This window comes from Pantherophis guttatus, chromosome 1 (assembly GCF_059756535.1).
Source record: "Pantherophis guttatus breed Tessera chromosome 1, ASM5975653v1, whole genome shotgun sequence".
Lineage (NCBI taxonomy): Eukaryota > Metazoa > Chordata > Lepidosauria > Squamata > Colubridae > Pantherophis > Pantherophis guttatus.
The window spans coordinates 125,537,571-125,556,180 of record NC_142063.1 but is presented as its reverse complement, the minus strand read 5'-3'; the positions used below and the strand labels follow the sequence as shown (position 1 = coordinate 125,556,180).

General features: G+C 37.0%; 1 protein-coding gene across 2 annotated transcripts in view; it reads left to right on the top strand.

Annotated features, from left to right (window-relative positions):
* TFCP2L1 (transcription factor CP2 like 1) overlaps window positions 1–12,917 on the top strand; it is a 43,540-nt gene extending 30,623 nt beyond the window's left edge. For both annotated transcript variants that reach the window (XM_034422384.3, XM_034422393.3), the window contains 8 exons: window positions 1,689–1,780; window positions 3,583–3,631; window positions 3,728–3,821; window positions 4,111–4,201; window positions 4,588–4,688; window positions 6,519–6,661; window positions 9,147–9,198; window positions 9,867–12,917. In XM_034422384.3, the coding sequence (XP_034278275.1) occupies window positions 1,689–1,780; window positions 3,583–3,631; window positions 3,728–3,821; window positions 4,111–4,201; window positions 4,588–4,688; window positions 6,519–6,661; window positions 9,147–9,198; window positions 9,867–9,904 (660 nt within the window). In that variant the 3' untranslated portion in view covers window positions 9,905–12,917. The remainder of the gene's footprint in view (window positions 1–1,688; window positions 1,781–3,582; window positions 3,632–3,727; window positions 3,822–4,110; window positions 4,202–4,587; window positions 4,689–6,518; window positions 6,662–9,146; window positions 9,199–9,866) is intronic.
* The last annotated feature ends 5,693 nt before the right edge of the window (window positions 12,918–18,610 follow it).

Genomic DNA, 18,610 nt, shown 5'->3' with positions numbered 1-18,610 from the left:
TTGAGGTAAAGCTCCCACCCATTCCCCTTCCAATCTGCCACTGGAATAATAAATAATAATCATTTTTTTGTACCTCAGGCTGCATGTACAATTATATTGTAATCTCAAAATGTATAATTCTGCAGACCTCCCCAAAATGATACTCACAATGTGCCAGGCTGGGTGTACAGAAGGAGAATGGTTGTGCTGTTGTGCTGGGGAAATAACATGTGAGAAGGAACCTCAATCCTCTTGATGAGTACCTCCACTGAAGGAGAGGGATTGCTAGTTGAAACAGAGCCTTAACAATGGGGTGTCCAGATTATAGACTGATTTCCCTAGAGAGGTTTACTGATGTATACTGCATATTCTTTCAGCACACAGTGAAGGTCTTCTAAATCTTTAAAAATAATTATTTGATCTTATTGTGTTATCTCCTGCTTGCTTCTATCTTCAAGGTATTTTTTTCCCTTCAATTCTTCTAATTCATTTTAGATTTTGGGTTTTTTTTGTGTGCAGTTCATTTCATTTCATTATTGGGCAATCTAAACAAACAAAAGTAAAAACAGATCAATAGGCAGATATTTTCTCTGTCTGCAGGGAAGTTTTGGTCTCATTCCTCTTTTGAGACTTAATTGGATTTTGACATTTTAGTCTTAAAGTTCACATTGCTGCAAGACCCAGATTAAACAAACATTGAAAAAGTAGGGTAAAGTTAAATGTTTAAAGAAGAGCTGAAACAAATTTGCTGTTTTATTCATAGAACCTTTTATATCTGTCTGTGTCATATAGCCAGCACATTATGGATCCTAATGGTTGAGGGCAGTGAGTCCTCTGCCTGGAAAGTGACCCAGTTTTAAAGAACTACTAGATTGAGGTGTTCTGCTGTTGATGAGAATGACCTTTAGCACCGTAAAGCAGGAAGTCATATAGTTCTTGTTCCAAAAAAGTTAAATATTTACTAATGTTTGTATTTACTGTGAGGAGAAATCTTAAGTTAATGCACAGGTTGCCTGTTATATCACTGAAAATGAATGGCGAAATCCTTTCAGCTGTCCCAGTTGTGGCATCCCTTACAGCCACTAGCAAATCCACAGTCTGGATAATGGATAATATGGGAATTTCTTAAGCATATTTCAGCTGTAGGGAAGTGGGGTTGGAGGAGAAGCAGGAAACCTCCAGCTGCACAAACATCTACTCTTACAACATTAGATTCTGCTAAGAATTTAGTTACACAATAATATATAATAATTTAAGCATAGGTTTAAAATTATTTCTGTGTAAAAAGTGAGTGGGTAGACTTATGTTAGCTTTCTTGTAAGCCCACTCTGCATATATTAAGTATAACATGGTTATATGTAATAAGGAGGGCTTGAAATATATTATATTTATAGATTAGCAGCCCTTTTTCCCATTGAATATACAATTGAAGTAGGGCTTTTTATTTGTTCCACCATGTACAAATGTATAGTGCTAGGAAACTGATTGTAGGTTATTTCCCTGCTTATGCTTAACATTTGAGTAGCTGCTTGAATTCTAGTGCATATACAATCACTGTTGGAAATCAGATAATTTCAGAGTTGGAGTGTGCATGAAGGTGATAACAAATGTATTTTTGTTATTGATGATCCAACAAAAGCTAGATTTAAAACAGAATGAGGTTGCATTTTTGGATTTTCTTTCTCAACACCTTGGTTTTGTTTGCACAGTGTTCCCCATGGCCAGATGTGCCTTATCAAGTGAACAACGCTCCATCTCCAAATTACAACAGCTCTCCAAACAGTTTCAGCCTTGGAGAAGGGTACGTGATGAATATTTTTGTCTTTTCTGCTGATAGAGGCAACCCAGTTCTGAGATTTTATGGTTGTGTGTTCTAAACACTTCCGAATATAAAAGATTAGGAAGCTTAACCTGGCTTTCAGGCCCAGTTTAATGTTGATGGACTGAGATTGTAAGATCCATTCCTGTGCAGCTGAACTCTTGCACAACTTTGCCTTATTTGAAAGCTATTTACATAAGAGAATACATGCGAGAGAGCTTTTAGATGATTTCCCCCCCTCCACTGTTAGCTAGGGGAAAAGGTAATGTTTTAATTTATTTTAGATATATATGTCTATTCCTTCTTCAAGGACCTTAAGATATAATATGCAACCTATTCCCTCCATTTTAGCTTTGTAACAAAAAGATGTGTTGGGCTGAGGGGATGGTGGTTTGCTTAGTTCTGTAGCAAGCTTTAAGGCTAAATGAAGATCTGAATATGATTTCCCTCAGTTTGATCTATAAACCACACCTGGATCTCAAGATCTTGTCATCATAAATTAATATGAGCCACTTCAAACCTTGGTTTTCGCGGGTGTTTGTATATAGGTCTTTGGTTATTCGGGTTTTCTCCCGCGTAAAATTGGAGGTGTCTTGGCAATGTTACGACGAAGTCTCATTCGTCATCTTCAGGCTGCGATCACACACATTGCTCCTAGAGGCACGAAGCCGAAAACACCAGCCTGAAGATGACAAATGAGACTTCGTCGAAACGTTGCCAAGACACTTCCAATTTTACGCGGGAGAAAACCCGAATAACCAAAGACCTACACACACACACACACACACACACACACACACACACACACACACATATTCTTACTTCTTCGTAGGATTTATGTGTGTTTTTCCTCTAGCCAGGTTTTCCTACGTAACCAGAAAACTGCAGAAAAACCTTGGTTACGTAGGAAAACCTGGCTAGAGGAAAAACACACACACACACACACACACACACACACAGAGAGAGAGAGAGAGAGAGAGAGAGAGAGAGAGATAGATAGATATAAAATACGACCACCCATCTTATGAGCCATAGTTCTCAACAATACTAAAGCTCCAGAAACAGTAATAGAACCTGATATTCTCCAATATATCACCAAAATAAGGGCCCTGGGTTCCAACCTCCTTCTATCCCAATGCTTGTGGAAAAAGCCAGCTATTTAGAACTTTCTGGAAATCAAAAAAGGGTGAGGGTCTGCCAAATCCCATGGGAAAGGTGTTCCACAGAGTAGGGGCATTTCAATTAAAAAGGAATACTTCATAGGACCTGCTAGATACCAATCTTTGAAGGAAGAGACCTAGTTCATTCCAAAGCTTTTTCTGTCACTTGAATGAGATTTAGCTCCAAGTAATGCCAATTTGATTTTAAAAATCAAGATACAGTTTAGATGCTTGATATTTTGTTTTAAAACTGCATTGTAGTAATTAACCAGCATAGGTGTTTGATAAGACTTAAGCAGCTCTTGTTCAAACCTGGTCTTTGCATTGGTTCAAATTTAGAAAAATAATAATAATAAAGAAAAATCATTTTAGTTGTTTTACTATATCGCCTAAGATGTATGTTTTATGTTTTATGTTTTATTTGATTTGTATACCGCCCTACTCCCGAAGGACTCAGGGCGGTGAACAGCCACAAGATAAAAACACATAAATACAAATTTTAAAAACAGAATAAAACCGAATTAAATAATGTATGGTGGAGTGGGTGGTGGGGAATGGCCAACATGATTAAATGAGAGTTTTAAAAATGCTTTCTTTTTTTCTCAACTCTGTATGTTTTTTTAGCAACAGTTCTCCAACTCATCAGGTGGAGCTCCTGCCTTCCAGCACTGATGTAAGTATCTGGGATCATGTTAATGTGGTGCTTTTCTTTTTTAGGACACTGATGAACAGTTCATTTCAAGACCTTCTTATTCTTTTTGCAATGTAGCATCTCCTTCCCTCTGCTTCTATTCAAGATGCTCAGCAGTGGCTTCATCGAAATAGGTTTTCTCAGTTCTGTAGACTATTTTCAAGTTTCTCAGGTATGTGTATTAAATGTATGCTTAAAAGGGGTACACGTCTACTTTGCATAGGTCATGTGTTGACATTTCTGCGGAATACTGTAGTTTAACTATGCATATTTGTATACATCGGCTTTCTGATGACTACGTGCAAAACTCCTCCTTTTCTGTCCCCCCACCCCCCCATTTTCTAATTAGCATGTATGGTCAGCCAGCATCTGTCATAAAACATCTGTGAAAGGTGGGTCTGTATTCTTGGATATATGTTTTTGGAAGGAAAAAGAAAATCACCTGTGCTTGAAATGTATAGGTGCTGACTTACTGAAGATGTCCAAAGAAGACTTTGTTCAAATTTGTGGCCCAGCTGATGGCATTCGACTTTTTAATGCCATTAAAGGAAGGTTTGTTATAGTTCTTCTTCTTATACCAGTTATTGTAGGTTGTGAATATGTGAATACTGTGGAACATAGGGCCCAAATTTAATACTGTAACTTTGCATCATCAGTGATCATTACTCCTGCTTGTAAAAATCACAGATGTCCTCCCCCATTCTGCTTGCACCTTACTGTTCAATTACAGAATACAGAAACAGATTTATTGATACAGAATATAGAATAACAGAGTTGGAAGGGACCTTGGAGATCTTCTAGTCCAACCCCTTGCTTAAGCAGAAGTCATACTGATTGTATCCTTGGGGCAGTCATGTTAAAGCTGTTGATTAAGATTAGAGAACTGTACTTTTGCCTACGATGCCAAAACTGAACAGAAAACTTTGTTTTGCCTTTAGGAATGTAAGGCCTAAGATGACCATTTATGTCTGTCAAGAACCTGAGCAAAATCGGACTCATCATCATCAAAAACGAGAGAATGGAGATGGTACTCTTTGTAGTAAGTGTCATTTGGGCAGAATCTGAGCTGTTTGAGAGCTTTTATGATTCATTTCACAGAAGAAATTATAAAAATGGTTTTATTAGACATATAAATCTAACATTTGAATTAGATTCAGAAAAATCCTGTTGGATGCATTCTGGAAGATTCAGGGCATGTCTGGAGTTTCTCCAGAATGGATTGTGTGTAGAACTGGAGCTATCCTGAAATCTTGTATAGTGATTTCATAGCACAGATAATCTTTTTATAAAAATTATAACCTAGAAGCTCTTGAATAATGAAAATTCCAAGATGGAATGATGGGAATTGTAATTTTTAAGTGACAGCTTTAGGTTCTAACATAGTGAATAGTTTTATCAGAATTTTCCAATTAAAGTGTTTAACATAGAAGAATGTTAAAACAATATAATAAAATATTTTTTATTCACTATTCAGTATTTCTGTCCTTGCCACTATTTGCTTCACATTTATTATCTTCCTTCTGCCCTACTGCATTTTCCATGACCAAATTTTGTAAAGAAAAAAAATGAAAGGAATTTTTTTTCATCATTGATCCATTGTTCCTATAGTACCGTGATGGTGAACCTATGGCACGCGTGCCCGAAGTGGCATGCGGAGCCATGTCGCCTGGCATGCCAGCCGTCACCCGAGCCCAGCTCAACTGCACATGCATGTGCAGCTCCCACCAGCCAGCTGGTCTTTGGGTCTCTGCCGCGCATGCACAGGGGAGGGATGCATGCAGGGATGCATGCGCCTGCACAGGGCACATGCGTGGGGGGGTGCTCACATTGCAATTTGGGAGTTTGCGCGTGTTCCCCTGCGCCCCATTTTGGGCCTGGAAAGCCTCCTGCACCAACATATGGTAAATCATCAAAATGAGATCTGAATTAAGTATTGTGGTTGAGGCATATTCATGATTTTACCCCTATTCATACGTAACTACAATAAGTCTCCACAATGTCCTCTCCTTCTCCTGATAACAGAAGGATTCTTCTCATGTCCCAGTCTCCTTGCCAAATAGATAAGTTGGTTTTAAGGTTTAAACCAGGGCTGTCAAACTCGCAGCCCATGGGCCGGATGCGTCACGTGCCGACCATGCCCACTCCCGGTTTAGCGAAGGGGAAAAAAGTCCCGATACGTCACGTGATGCCGCCATGATGATGTGAGTTTGACACCCCTGTTTTAAACATTCAGTCCAAAGGGCAAGCAGTTACTGCATATAATGGTTTAGGTGCAAGATTGATTATTGAGTCAATAATTGACCATATCTACAGGATTTCTTTCCAAGGGCTAGACATGGGTTTGTAACCCTGCAGTTACCTTTTGAATCAGACAGTGGTCTTGGGAAACTTACTTTTAAAAGAGGATTTTGGCTTTCACTGGAAGACATAACAACATCAAAAGATTTCTTGCCTGCCTCCTGCAAAATCTTTGTTAAGATGTGTGTCAACCAGCATGATGTCTGATTTTCAATATTCTTCATCAAGTTTTGGATGAATGAAATATAAATAAATAGCGTGTTCCTCAAGACATAATTTAATATTTATAGGCTGATCTTGTGCAACTAATGTGTTGACCTGTAGCAGTTTACTGCATTGGCTAGGATTATTTATTTATTTATATCCTATCTTTATTATTTTTATAAATCAGTCGAGGTGGGGAACATACCTAATACTTCTCTTAGTTTCCTTACAACTGCAACAATCTTGTGAGGCGTGTTGGGTTGAAAGAGAGTGACTAACACAAAAGAGGGTCCCGCATAATCATGTCACCTGCAACTTGCCAGTATGTTCACTCCTGAAAGTTGTTCTTTCTCCAATACTGTTGCAGTATACCATGCTATCTTCTTAGAAGAGTTAACTACACTGGAGTTGATGGAGAAGATTGCAAACTTGTACAGTATTTCCCCACAGCAGATAAACCGGATCTATCGGCAGGGACCTACAGGGATCCATGTATTAGTGAGCAATGAGGTAAGAGTTTTAACTAGAAGAGTTTTGCACCTGATACTAGATTTTTATGTCCAAGGCATAACATTAACTAATTTCTTCATTCTGAATTAAGTTCCCTTCAAACGACTTAGCTTCAAAACATTAAAATGTCTTAATCATTCTTTACTGCTTTTTTAAAAAGTTCATCAATTTAAGATGCTTTGATCTTTGAAATATTTAAAATCTAGAAATTTCTAGTAGAATTTATATGGTGCTAAAGTGAGTAGAATCAACAGATGAAAGTTCAGTTAGCTTTTTCGTTCTAATTTTTTAATTGGCTTTATTTAATATTTTAGTTTTTATTTCCCAATCTGTTTTTTTTTATCGTATTACCTGTGTTCAATCCTGATTACAGACTTGGGGAAGAGTACACTACTCAGGTAGATCAGAGCAGGCTATAAGCCCTGCAAATAAATAGGCAGACAAAACAATATTCTGAAACATCGGCTAATTTTTCTCTTGCCTACAAAAGGCTAATACTGAAAGATAATTAATGCATGGATGGAGAAACATGGCAACAGTTGGGATGATTTGTAGTTATCTAGTAAGATATTTTGACTTTCAATTGTTGAAGAGTAATAGCAGAAGGTCATCCCCCTCCCATCTCCAGTTAACTGATGAAAGTTTCAGATAAACAGGAATGGATTGCATAAACAGGCTTAAATATAGTTAATTTTGAGTAAAAATAAGGGAAGTCAGACAAGCTCAATTTACATTTTAGAAAGTGATTTCAACTGCAAAATCTATGGCTTTGTTTCATTTTGATTAATCTTATAGGCAGATGGTAAGGAAAAAGACACAGACATTCCTAGATAGCATTAGTATATGAAGACTGAAATATATAAAAATGCGAGATATTTTTAAAAGTAAAAGTAACTGATATCAGCCCTAATAACTATGAAGTGTCTTGCTTTGGGGCAAATGGGGAGGACATTTACCTTCTTTCTTCTAACTACTTCTAAATATATCTCACTTAATCATCCTGTATTTACCTGTCAAATATTACAGCTTTTTTCTGAGTAGCCTTTTGCATGCTTCAGAATCACTTAAGAAGTTTCATTGTATTTGACCTCTGGACAGGAGTTATAGCTAAGCGCAAAATTCCCATGCGGTTATGGATCAAGCCTGTAATGTTTGCTCTGAAAGTTGCTCTACTGTTTCACCCCGATGATTCAGAAACTTGTAACGTTTGAATAGTCATGAAATGCTTTAAGGCAGCATTTGGAAAGTGGAATGGCCTTGACTAACTTTGGTGCGAAAAGACTTTTATTAATTATTTAGGTTACTGATTAACAATTGCTATTGCCTTATTTTTGTGTTCTAATGGTAAGGCAGCAGCAGGGATGTAAAGGAAAGGCAGAAGCTGGTTGTACCTCATGCTTGATTTATGCATGTATGCTAGTAGCTGTGACTTTAATTGTGGTGAATATTTCTACATTTGGAAAGTGAGTGTGAGAGAAGAAACCTTAAATACTTGTAAGAACTATTAGAGGGAGATGGATCTTAAGAGTCACCCATGAGCATTATAGCACCTTGCAATCTGAACAAATGTCTAGAGAGGTTAAGTGCTAAATGTATTGATGTCTATAAACATTTACAATCAACTGGTGCATTTTGATACTTGAGCACCAGTCATTCAATGAAGTTAGCATATTGAATTGGAAAGCTTTTTCATTTTCAGGATCTAAAACGGAAATGCTTCCTTTTGTTTGTGTGTGTGTATGTATGTATGTATGTATAGTGTGTATAGTTTGTATAGTGGTAGTAATAGTAGTAGTAGTAATGTTATGTAGTTTTTAGAGCCCAAAAATTCCTACAATGGTAATGGCAACTTGTTTTCTCCTACATGAGTGGGTTGGCCATGCCCACTCAGGTTTTGTGGCTCCTGGTATTTTCTTTTCTGTGGGAAACGGGTCCATATGGCTCTTTGAATGTTTAAGATTGCAGACCCCTAGACTAGCAGGACTACCAAACACTTCTTCTGAATACTTTGCACAGTCATACTGTCACAGGGTAGTTATTTATTTTTAAAGATTTCATGTATATATCACCTAGAATAAAGCTCCTCCATTTAAATACATTGCTACAGATTAAAATTTAAAGTTCAGGTTTTGCCCCAGAAATAATGCACAAGTCCATTCTTTCTAAAACCTGTTGGCAAATATATTCGAATTAGCCCCCTTTTTTCTCAAATTCAAATGGGAATCTTCCTTCCTTAATAGTTGTGTTTGCTAATACTAATAGACACTATCTACATGACTTTCTTTTAAAATAACAGCACCTTATTTAGAGCCACTGACCTCTGGAAAAACGTTGGGAAGTATAAAAAGTATACTCTTTTTTGCCATCCAGAGATCATTGGGAGTTTGTAGCTCATGCCTGATCAGTGTTTTCCTGTTGAATAAGATTAATAGAAAAATGTATCATGAAAGAAATAGAAACATCTTGCATTTTTCTTTTCATCCAGATGGTACAAAACTTTCAAGATGAATCTTGTTTCCTCATCTCTACATTGAAAGGTATTTTTGCATACATTTCCTGCCGTAATGTAGTAGTTTTTCCAGGTCTCACACTGAGACATGCAAGAAGCAAGAAACAACCTATAAGCATTTTTCATAAGTTCTTTGGTTAACATTCAACTATAAATATGAAGATATAGCCAGATGGCACCCAGGGAGCCCTCTTCTAAAAGCAATAATTATGTTATTCCGGTTGCTTCTCCAAGTAGGTCAAGAGGTCCTTCTGGTAATTGTTAGAACATTTTGAATGGGAATTTGATAAAACGCAGCCCCAGGAGCCAAATCAGTAAAAAGGCTGCTTACTATTGGGTAGGTGTTCTGAGAGGGAAACTGCAGAAGTCTGCTTTGGAATTAGACTGATCTTTTATTTTTTTATGACTGATACTCAGAGTGAGAGAAAGGATAAGTCATCTTCTACCTACTTGTATATAGCTTGCCTCCCACTGAAATAGTTTATATTTTCTTGCAAAAAATATCCTATAATTTAACACTAATATGCCTTCCCAATACATTCAAAATGATTTTGCTGAATGGCATTTTTACAGTTTCCTATTGTACAACCAGAATCCGAGCAAAGTACAGACCATAGAATTGTACATATTTATAGGACTAAAAACACAAATATTTCAATGAATTCCTGATGGGTTTTTTTCACCCTTATCTTACAGCTGAAAGTAATGATGGTTACCACATTATTCTGAAATGACCCACTTCTCTGTATATTTGGACTTGGATCAGCTGCACAGCACGACGGCTCATTCTCCTTCCTGCAACTCAGCCTGTAAAGATAGAAAATCCATTGGATAAAACACTCTTATTCACCAAAAGCCCTAACAAGAAGATTAAAGTGTATATTTGGGAGGACCGCATAATGCCTTTGCTTTGTTCCTGATCTAGTGATATTTTGATTCAAGTGCCTTTTTCAGAAAGTATTGAAATGAGCAGATGAAATAAGCTGATACAATAAACCACCAGGTTTTGGAATTCATCTTGGATGTGAATTTGAAATTAACTGGGCTTAATTCTATTGTCTCCTCTCTTTCCAGACAGTTAGAGGAAGTTAATTGCAGGTTTTTATAACTGATATGAACTACTTTCCCCCTTAAAGCAGTATTTTTAATACTGCTTTGGCAACCTGAAGATATGTGGACTTCAGCTGTCAGAATTCCCCATACCATCAAATTGCCAAAGTTCACAAGCACTACTTCAGAGCAAAGAAACTATCTTCTAAACTCATCGTGAGAAAAAAGTTTCTGCACTCTGTTCACATTAACAGGGGTTTTCTTTTTCCTTTTTTTCCTGATCTTTTATACCTCCAGTTTCCATTTTTAAACTTTTAATTCATTTCTTTTGTGTGGGCTTCAGACTTTAAACTAAAACCAGGATAAATAGGGTCAGATCTTACTTGCAACTGAATGATGCCCCTCGTTGTAGCTAGCTTATATTACATCATACAACTTGGCTTTCCTTCGGGTTTATTGCATAGAAGGAAAGGGGCTGACTCTTGAGTGGGAAAATGGGAGATTGCAAGTTTCCCACCATTATAGCTAAGAGAACTACAAAACCCTCATGGAACTGGGTGAGATTTGATTTTGAAAAATGGCTGCATGTGTACATAGCCTGTTGTTAAACAAACACCTAGCCGCAGTCAAGGCTGCACATTAAGCTTTACTTTTAAGCCAGTGATATGTTCAAGAATAATGCATTGCATTTTTTTTGCAAATAAAGTAAAATAGCTTAATTCACTGCATAAGTAAAAAACAATAAGCATAATCAGGAATATCTGGCTTTTGTGCCTTGGATTTATAACATGTGTGAAAAAACTCTTATTTCTGCGGTTATTCCATAGCTCTGGTGGTGATTCCATGCCTTCATCTCAAAGCTTTAAAGAGAGTGCTGTTGGATTTGCCGTGTCTGTTTTTTTTTTCATGCTTTCTAATCTGGAAGTGTAACCTACAGGAATGTACATGCTTTGTATGTTAATGTTCCTTCCACAAGTAGCATGGACTTTCACATCTCTAATCTTTAGAGTGGGGAGAAGCAGATCTTACATTGCCCCCACTTCTCTTAGATATTGCATAGAGTTGCACAGAAATCACATTAAACTGGATAGACAGATGTCTAATATTGTATGTTTTATATGCATTTAAGACATACCCTTGCACCCTGATCAATTGAATAGGGTAGGTGTGCAGAAGTAGCTTCTGTGCAAAATTTCCTGTTGGATTAGAAACATACATAAAGAAAGCTAATGTACATCGATCTCCCATATGATTGTATGATAGGCCCTGGATTGGGATTGCGCACACAAAGGTAGACAACACTGGTTGAGGTGGTAGATTATATGCAGCTGCATCATGCAACATTTGATTGACATATGTTGAGTAAGTGCTCATGGTCAGAATCCTCATATGTATAAAGATAACTTCTTAGACTAGAATCTTGATTTATATATTTTTTGCCTTCATCAAACTCTTGAAATTAAGCAAAATATTGAACTATTATACTCCCCAAACAGTTCTGATGCAAACGTATCATGGCACAATACAATATTGGTTCAAAATTGCCTTTAGCACATTCCTAACTGTGTGTTGCATTTCACAGAAGTATAAATTCTGAGCTCTTCATAATTGTCTTTTTTTACTTCCTGAAATCAACAAGCTTCATAGCAGGTTATTGCTATTTCCCCACCCACCCCAAAAGAATGGCGAAAGCTTGTTATTTCAGATTAAAAAGTGCAAACCATTTGAGTCAGTAGCAACATGTTTTTCTGCCTTAAGTGCTGCATGTTAATTCTTGTAATCCAATAAGGAAGCTGATCGAGGTTTATAAAATAGCGCTGATCCTTGACTGCTTCAAAATACCTCTAGACTAAGAGGGGCTAAGAGTCTTTCTGAGCTGAGGACATATTTGGAAGACTGAGAGCCCTTCACCAAATGAACATGCTGGAGCTCCCATTCACAAATAAATACCTCTTGTGATCAGTATGCCCAGTTCTGTGTGGTCTGGATGCACTTTATTGTGGAAATAAAGAAACTGCTGGAAATGGTTAAGCAGCATGCCAACTTTCCATTTAAAATTTAAATCAGTAAACAAATTTTGGGATGGCAGGGACCAAGGAATAGGATTTTGAGAAATTACTGCCAGAAAATTATCTTGCTGTATCTATAGCTATGAGACCTTACTTGTCTCATAGTACTGACCCTGACATCTGAGAGAAAATTTTTGGGTAATGAAATGTTTGGTGATGAAAAGGATATTAGATGTCACAATACCTTTTAATAGTGCTAGTCTCTCAGGAAAAGCAGCTTTAAATCAATATCTGACTTTTAAAAATGTATGCTGAATGTTTGCGCTTATGCCTTTTGCTTTATCCCTATTTTTTGTCTTATTGTGAAGCCTGGTTGATCTTAATTTCACTAAAAGTTTGATATCCTCAAATGATTGGATGAGGGTATTTGTGTCTTTCAGAAGGGGTATGGGAGTTTTCTTGTTTTTACTGTGTAACACAAGAACAATTTTAATTATGATTTAAATGAAGGGAGAATGGAGGCCCAGAATAAGACTTCTGAGTGAAAGTGTCAGAATGTTTGTTTATCGATTTTTAAAAAATACATATTTTGCACTGGCCATTCTACTGTTGTACAGAAAAAAAGGTTTCCTGTCATTCAACTTTGTGCTCTGTTGAAACTATAAATAAACTTGTTTGTAAAAAACAATTCTGGTTTGAAGTATATGTATTTTCTATTTCAGGTGTTTTTTTTTATCATTTTAATTCCTTCTGCTTAATTTCATTTCATTCAGTGTCTTGAGATTGACTTTTTGCCACTTAAATATTACTTCCACAGTCAAGACTAGAGAAAAGAATTACAAGTAGATTTCTACTGATTAATTCTGCTGAGGTAGCTTAATTTGTTGTCTTTCCAGATTCTGCTACTGTGGAACAACGGAAATAAAATGTAAAAACAACAAAGCAAACTGAAATTATGAACATGAATTGAAAAACAGTGGAGCAACTAAATGGCACTCATGGTTATTAGTAAAATTGATAATACAATCTATTGTGAACCGAAGACTTTGATATCCAGTGTAAGTGCAATCATATTGTACTTGACCTAGTCTTACAGGGAGAGTAACTAAACTGAGGAAATTGGAGTATGGATCTGAAATTGTTCCGACTCCATGCAGTTTTCTTGGCAAGAGTTTTCAGAAGTGGTTTGCCATTGTCTCCTTCCTAGGGCTGAGAGAAAGTAACTAGCCCAAGGTCACCCAGCTGACTCCGTTCCTAAGGCAGGACTAAAATTCACGGTCTCCTGGTTTCTAGCCTGATATCTTAATCATTACACAACAAACTGGCTGTCAATGATTATATGCCTACCTTAATATTTTTCCAAGGAGCAAGGGCAATGCTCTAAGTTTTATGAGATATTAGGAACATGTTCCTTCCCTGCGTCCCTTCAAATTGTGATCCAGCAACTACCAGTGAATTGAGATGCCTTGAGTCTCCCCCTTTGAATTGTTTTGTCATTTACAAATTGTGAATTGCTCCATTTCTGAAATTCTTCTTCTATAATTAGGAACCTGTTTTCAGTGATAGCCCTGGACATGATTCTCATGAAGCTACAGTGTTTCCCCGAAAATACGACCTACCCTGAAAGTAAGTCCTAGCTTGATTTTTTACACATGCACCCAATATAAGCCCTATCCCCCAAATAAGCCCTAATTAAGACCCAGGCCACTCCAGGGTGCATGGGTAAAAATTAAGCTATGGTGGGGATGGGGGGTTGGAGCTGCCTTACAACTTACCTTTGAACAGGCCTTGCACACCCCAAACACCTGCCTTGCCGGCTCATTTCTTCTGCCTGCAAGGCTTTCCTGAAGGCCTCTGCAGCCGATAACAGAACTCCACATCAATCCAGAGCTTGGTTATCGGCTACAGAGGCCTTCAGGAAAGCCTTGCTGACTTTGTTGGCAGCAGCAGAAGTTCCTGAAGGCCTCTGACAGCGAAAAAAAGGGCAGGGGTAATGAGTGCAAGTGAGGTGAGTCAGTGGACGACATCCCCCTGCCCCAAAAATAAGATGGTGCCTTTTTTTGGTGGCAAAAAAAAAAAAAAGACCCGGCCTTATTTTCAGGGAAATGGGTAGTTGCTAAGAATAGTGTGTATGTGATATGAAGATGCATGAGAAAGTTTAATTGTTGAATGTCAAGGTCCAATATTGAGCAATGTTTGGATGGGCTGTGATGTGGTCTGTTATCTGAGCACTCTAAGAAAAATAAAGGGAGAGAACCAACTCTTGAGACAAAGAATTGCAGTAAGAAAAGTATATGTATAATGTATTTTCTTACGCTAATAAAAAAAGACTATGCCCTAATTGTAAATAGGCTCACTGTTTATTGAGTTCTGGGTAGAAATAGTTCTAATATCCTGTTCCCCCCAAAATAAGACATCCCCTGATAATAAGCCCAATCGGGCTTTTGAGCACATGGCAGTAAGGCCAAGTGCTTATTTCGGGGTTCAAAAAAATATAAGACAGGGTCTTATTTTCAGGGAAACACTGTAGGTTCTGAAACCCAGTGTTTTGCTGAAAAATTAATACTTTTCCTCCTTCTAGTTTTAGTAAGATGTAGCAGGTAAGTTTGATGTCCATGTTTGTAGATTGCCAAACTACCAGAAGCCAGAAATGGACTGAATTACCACTAGCTGTTGGGATTACTACTAATACCTACTACTAATACTACTAATATATTTATACAATTAATTATAACGATTTGGTCAACATTTTCTGTTAATCAGCTTTTAAGCTTTGCAGGAAATAAAATGTCTTAAAAGAAAACTAATTTTCTGCTTCTTCATAAAACAACAAAAGTTTTAACATAGAATGAACAATGCAACAATGTTTTAAAAAAGCAAAAAGTAATTGCTGGCATGCTATAATGGGGCTAATCAGAGGATACAAAAGAGCAACTTTCCAAAGAAATGGAGAATTTGTTGTTTTTCAACACTTGAACAAAGATATTTCAATACTACATCATTTTAGCATATAAAATTTCAATGTATCTTATCAAGAAGGTTATATTATGTTGACTTGTGGACCACTTAATGTTTGCAGTCATTGTTTTGTATCAGTGGCTGAGCTCATTGCATTTAAGATCATCCATTTCCCATTTCTGCTGTCTAGGCAAGTCCAGCAATTTCCATTTTGACATTTTACAATACATTTGTTCTCCCCATATGCATGCTGTTACCCAAGTCACCTACTGCTGGTTTACCTAGGAATTCCTGTTAAATTCAGTGGGGCTTATTTGGGGGAAGAGAGGGAAATCACAGCTGGGTTTTTCTATAGACATGCGTAACTGATTTTTTGGAGTTCAATATGGAGAGAGAATTACCAGCTGAACCACAATGAAAAGTGTTTAATCACAACTCTGCTTTCCATACCTTGTCCTCTTCCTGCCCTTTGCAGCATAACAACCTAAATGCTTTTATACTGCCTCTCAAAACATCATGTTTTCTTTATAAAAGAAAAATATTGTATCAGAAATTTGGGAAGATTCTTTAATGGGGGAAAAACTTGATAGCAAAGATAGCTTCTCTACCACTACTGCTCTTTTAACCTTGTCGCTAATAAAATATTTCATGTTTTTGAGGTCTTGTCAACAACCATTCAATTCAAATGATCACTTAGTAGTAAAAAAAAAAGTAATCTTGAATGGTATTTAGTAATTATTAATTAATAGCAAGAGCACTTAGACTTATACTGCTTCACAGTGCTTTACTGCCCTCTAAGCAGTTTACAGAGTCAGCATATTGTCCCCCAACAATCTGGGTCCTCATTTTACTGACCTCGGAAGGATGGTAGGCTGAGTCAAGCTTCAGCCGGTCAGGATCGAACTGCCAAACTGCTGGCAGCAATCAGTCAGCAGAAGTAGCCTGCAGTACTGTATTCTAACCACTGCGCCACCACGGCTCATACACTAAAATAACTGTAAATGATATTAGACTCCACTTTTAAATTGCTATTAGACATATTCCCACATGTAAAACTTTTTTTTTAATTGTGTTCAATTCTTGGAGGCTGCCTATAAAAGTCCCTGTGGTTTTCTTGGCCAGGTTTTTCAGAAATGGTTTGTTAATGCCTCTTTCCTAGGAGTGAGAAAAAGTCATAGTCTCACAGTTTCTAGTCTGATGCCTTAAAATCACCAAACTGGCTTTCTCACACAAACTACTCTCTTATAAAAAGATACTAATTCATACCTTCCCCTTTCCCCTCTTCCTTCAAGCGGAAAGGAAGGAAGGAAAGAAAGAAAGAAGGAAGGCTAAGAAAAAAAAAGAAGGATTACCTTCCTTAGGCATTACGAAACAGGTTAAAATTCAGCAGGCAAGCAGCTTTTGTCTCCCCTGACTACCTCACATGGCCCCTCAAGATTGAGGTGGTCAATAAATTTTATAAATTTTATAAATGAATGAATGAATGAATGAATGAATGAATAAATATCGATGTTAAGTTTCACCTTCTATTTGTTTTCTAACCTACTCCCTTCCACTTTCCTCTTCACAACTAAGGGTGGAGGTGAGGAATTGTCTTCTCATCAGTATTACCCAAACAACATCAGTACAATTCACAATACCAAGGGCAGAAGTTCATAAACCTCCATTTAAGAAAAACAATTAGCTAAAAATAAATTCTGATGCAAAACAAGAAGGTATAGATGGCAGAACCTCTTAAATTATGCTTTGGAAATAAATAAATAAGGCTGATGAAATATCCTGAAGTGGATTGTCTGATGGATTTTGCACAACACTGCACACTTTTTCTGGCTCTCTTCAGTTTCACACAAGAGTCAAATTCAGGTCAGGCTGAAGAAATTCCAGATAAATATTAAGCAATGGCTAGAGTCTGAGAAAGCAGGAGGCCTGAGGACAAATATATACGAGCACAATGAGAATGCCCTACTTTGGGGTGGTTGGATTTTATTCTTCTGATGTACACATTGTACCCGCATTCAGTTTTCATGTAAATTGATGGGACATGATATTAAAAACATCAAATTTAATCTCATGGATTTGTGGATTATGTTTATAGATTAGAAAACTAAAAAGTGGAACAAAAAGAAGTCTCAATCTATCATGTTCATAATTTATTAAACCCTGTGCTTTCAAAACAACCTGACAAACATAAATTTGGCAAAACTTTTCTTGACAAAATTACAGTTGATAGAGTTCAGCTGCTGAACTTCTGCATGTCAGTGCAATGAACGGTGTGGCTTGAGGCTGTGATGGTTCATCCTGAGTTAAGATGAAGTTCAATAAAGACAAGAAGAAGACACCATTGGAAGGTCTTTAAAGAACTGGGATGCTATAAAATGAACTAAACAAGATCTTGAATTATAAATATTTTTGAAGTAAACTATCTTCAAGATGTTGCTGTCTAGGAAACATGCTTAGAAATTATACCAAAAATATTTGCTTTTGTTTGATGAATTCTCTGTGGACTTTTAAAGAAGAATGTAATGAACAATAAATGCATTAGATTGGAAAAAGAAAAGAAATTTAAAGTTACTATTAGTAATTGTGGCCTTCTAGAAAAATGTTCCTGTCCTTATTTGCAAGAAACCATTGACCAAGTAGCACAAAACGTTTAGCAAAATAAAACATCTGGGCTGAAAGCATATATGTTGCAACCGCTTGATCTTGTAGAAAATATGTCATTGGTGAACTTTCAGTCCCCTTATAATATACCTTTTATAGCTTAACAAGAAAGTGATACTGCAACAATAATTGGAAAAAAATGCCATTGTAGAATTTGGTGAATTCATTTTTCTAAGTCCAAATTTTCCAACTTGGCAATTGGCAATCTTGGCAAATTCAAGTTCTGGAATTCCATGCTCGGTATGGCCATAACTAAGAATTATGGGAGTTCCAGTCTACACATTTGGAAGTTTTCAAAGTTGAAAAATGCTAATCTGACTGTTGAGATGGCATTTTTCACTTACATGATTAACCTTGAATACAGAATGCCTGTTTTTTCTGCCATCTGTAGTCACTAGGTCAGAAATAGGCTAATGTGTACATCTTCGTTGTTTCTGGACTACATTCTCAGCCTGCCACACCACAGGCCATACTTCAAGGATGATGGGAATGGTAATTCATCAATACAGATAGTCTTCGACTTATAGCAGTTCATTTAGTGACCATTTAATTCAAGGTTACAATGGCACTGAAAAAAGTGACTTATGACCATTTTCACTCTTATGACCATTGCAACATCCTCATGGTCACATGATCAAAATTCAGACACTCGGCAACCGGTTCGTATTTATGACAGTTGCAATGTCCTGACGCCATGTAATTATCTTTTGTCAAGCCAAGTCAATGGGGAAATCAGATTCAGTTAATAACTCTGTTACTAAC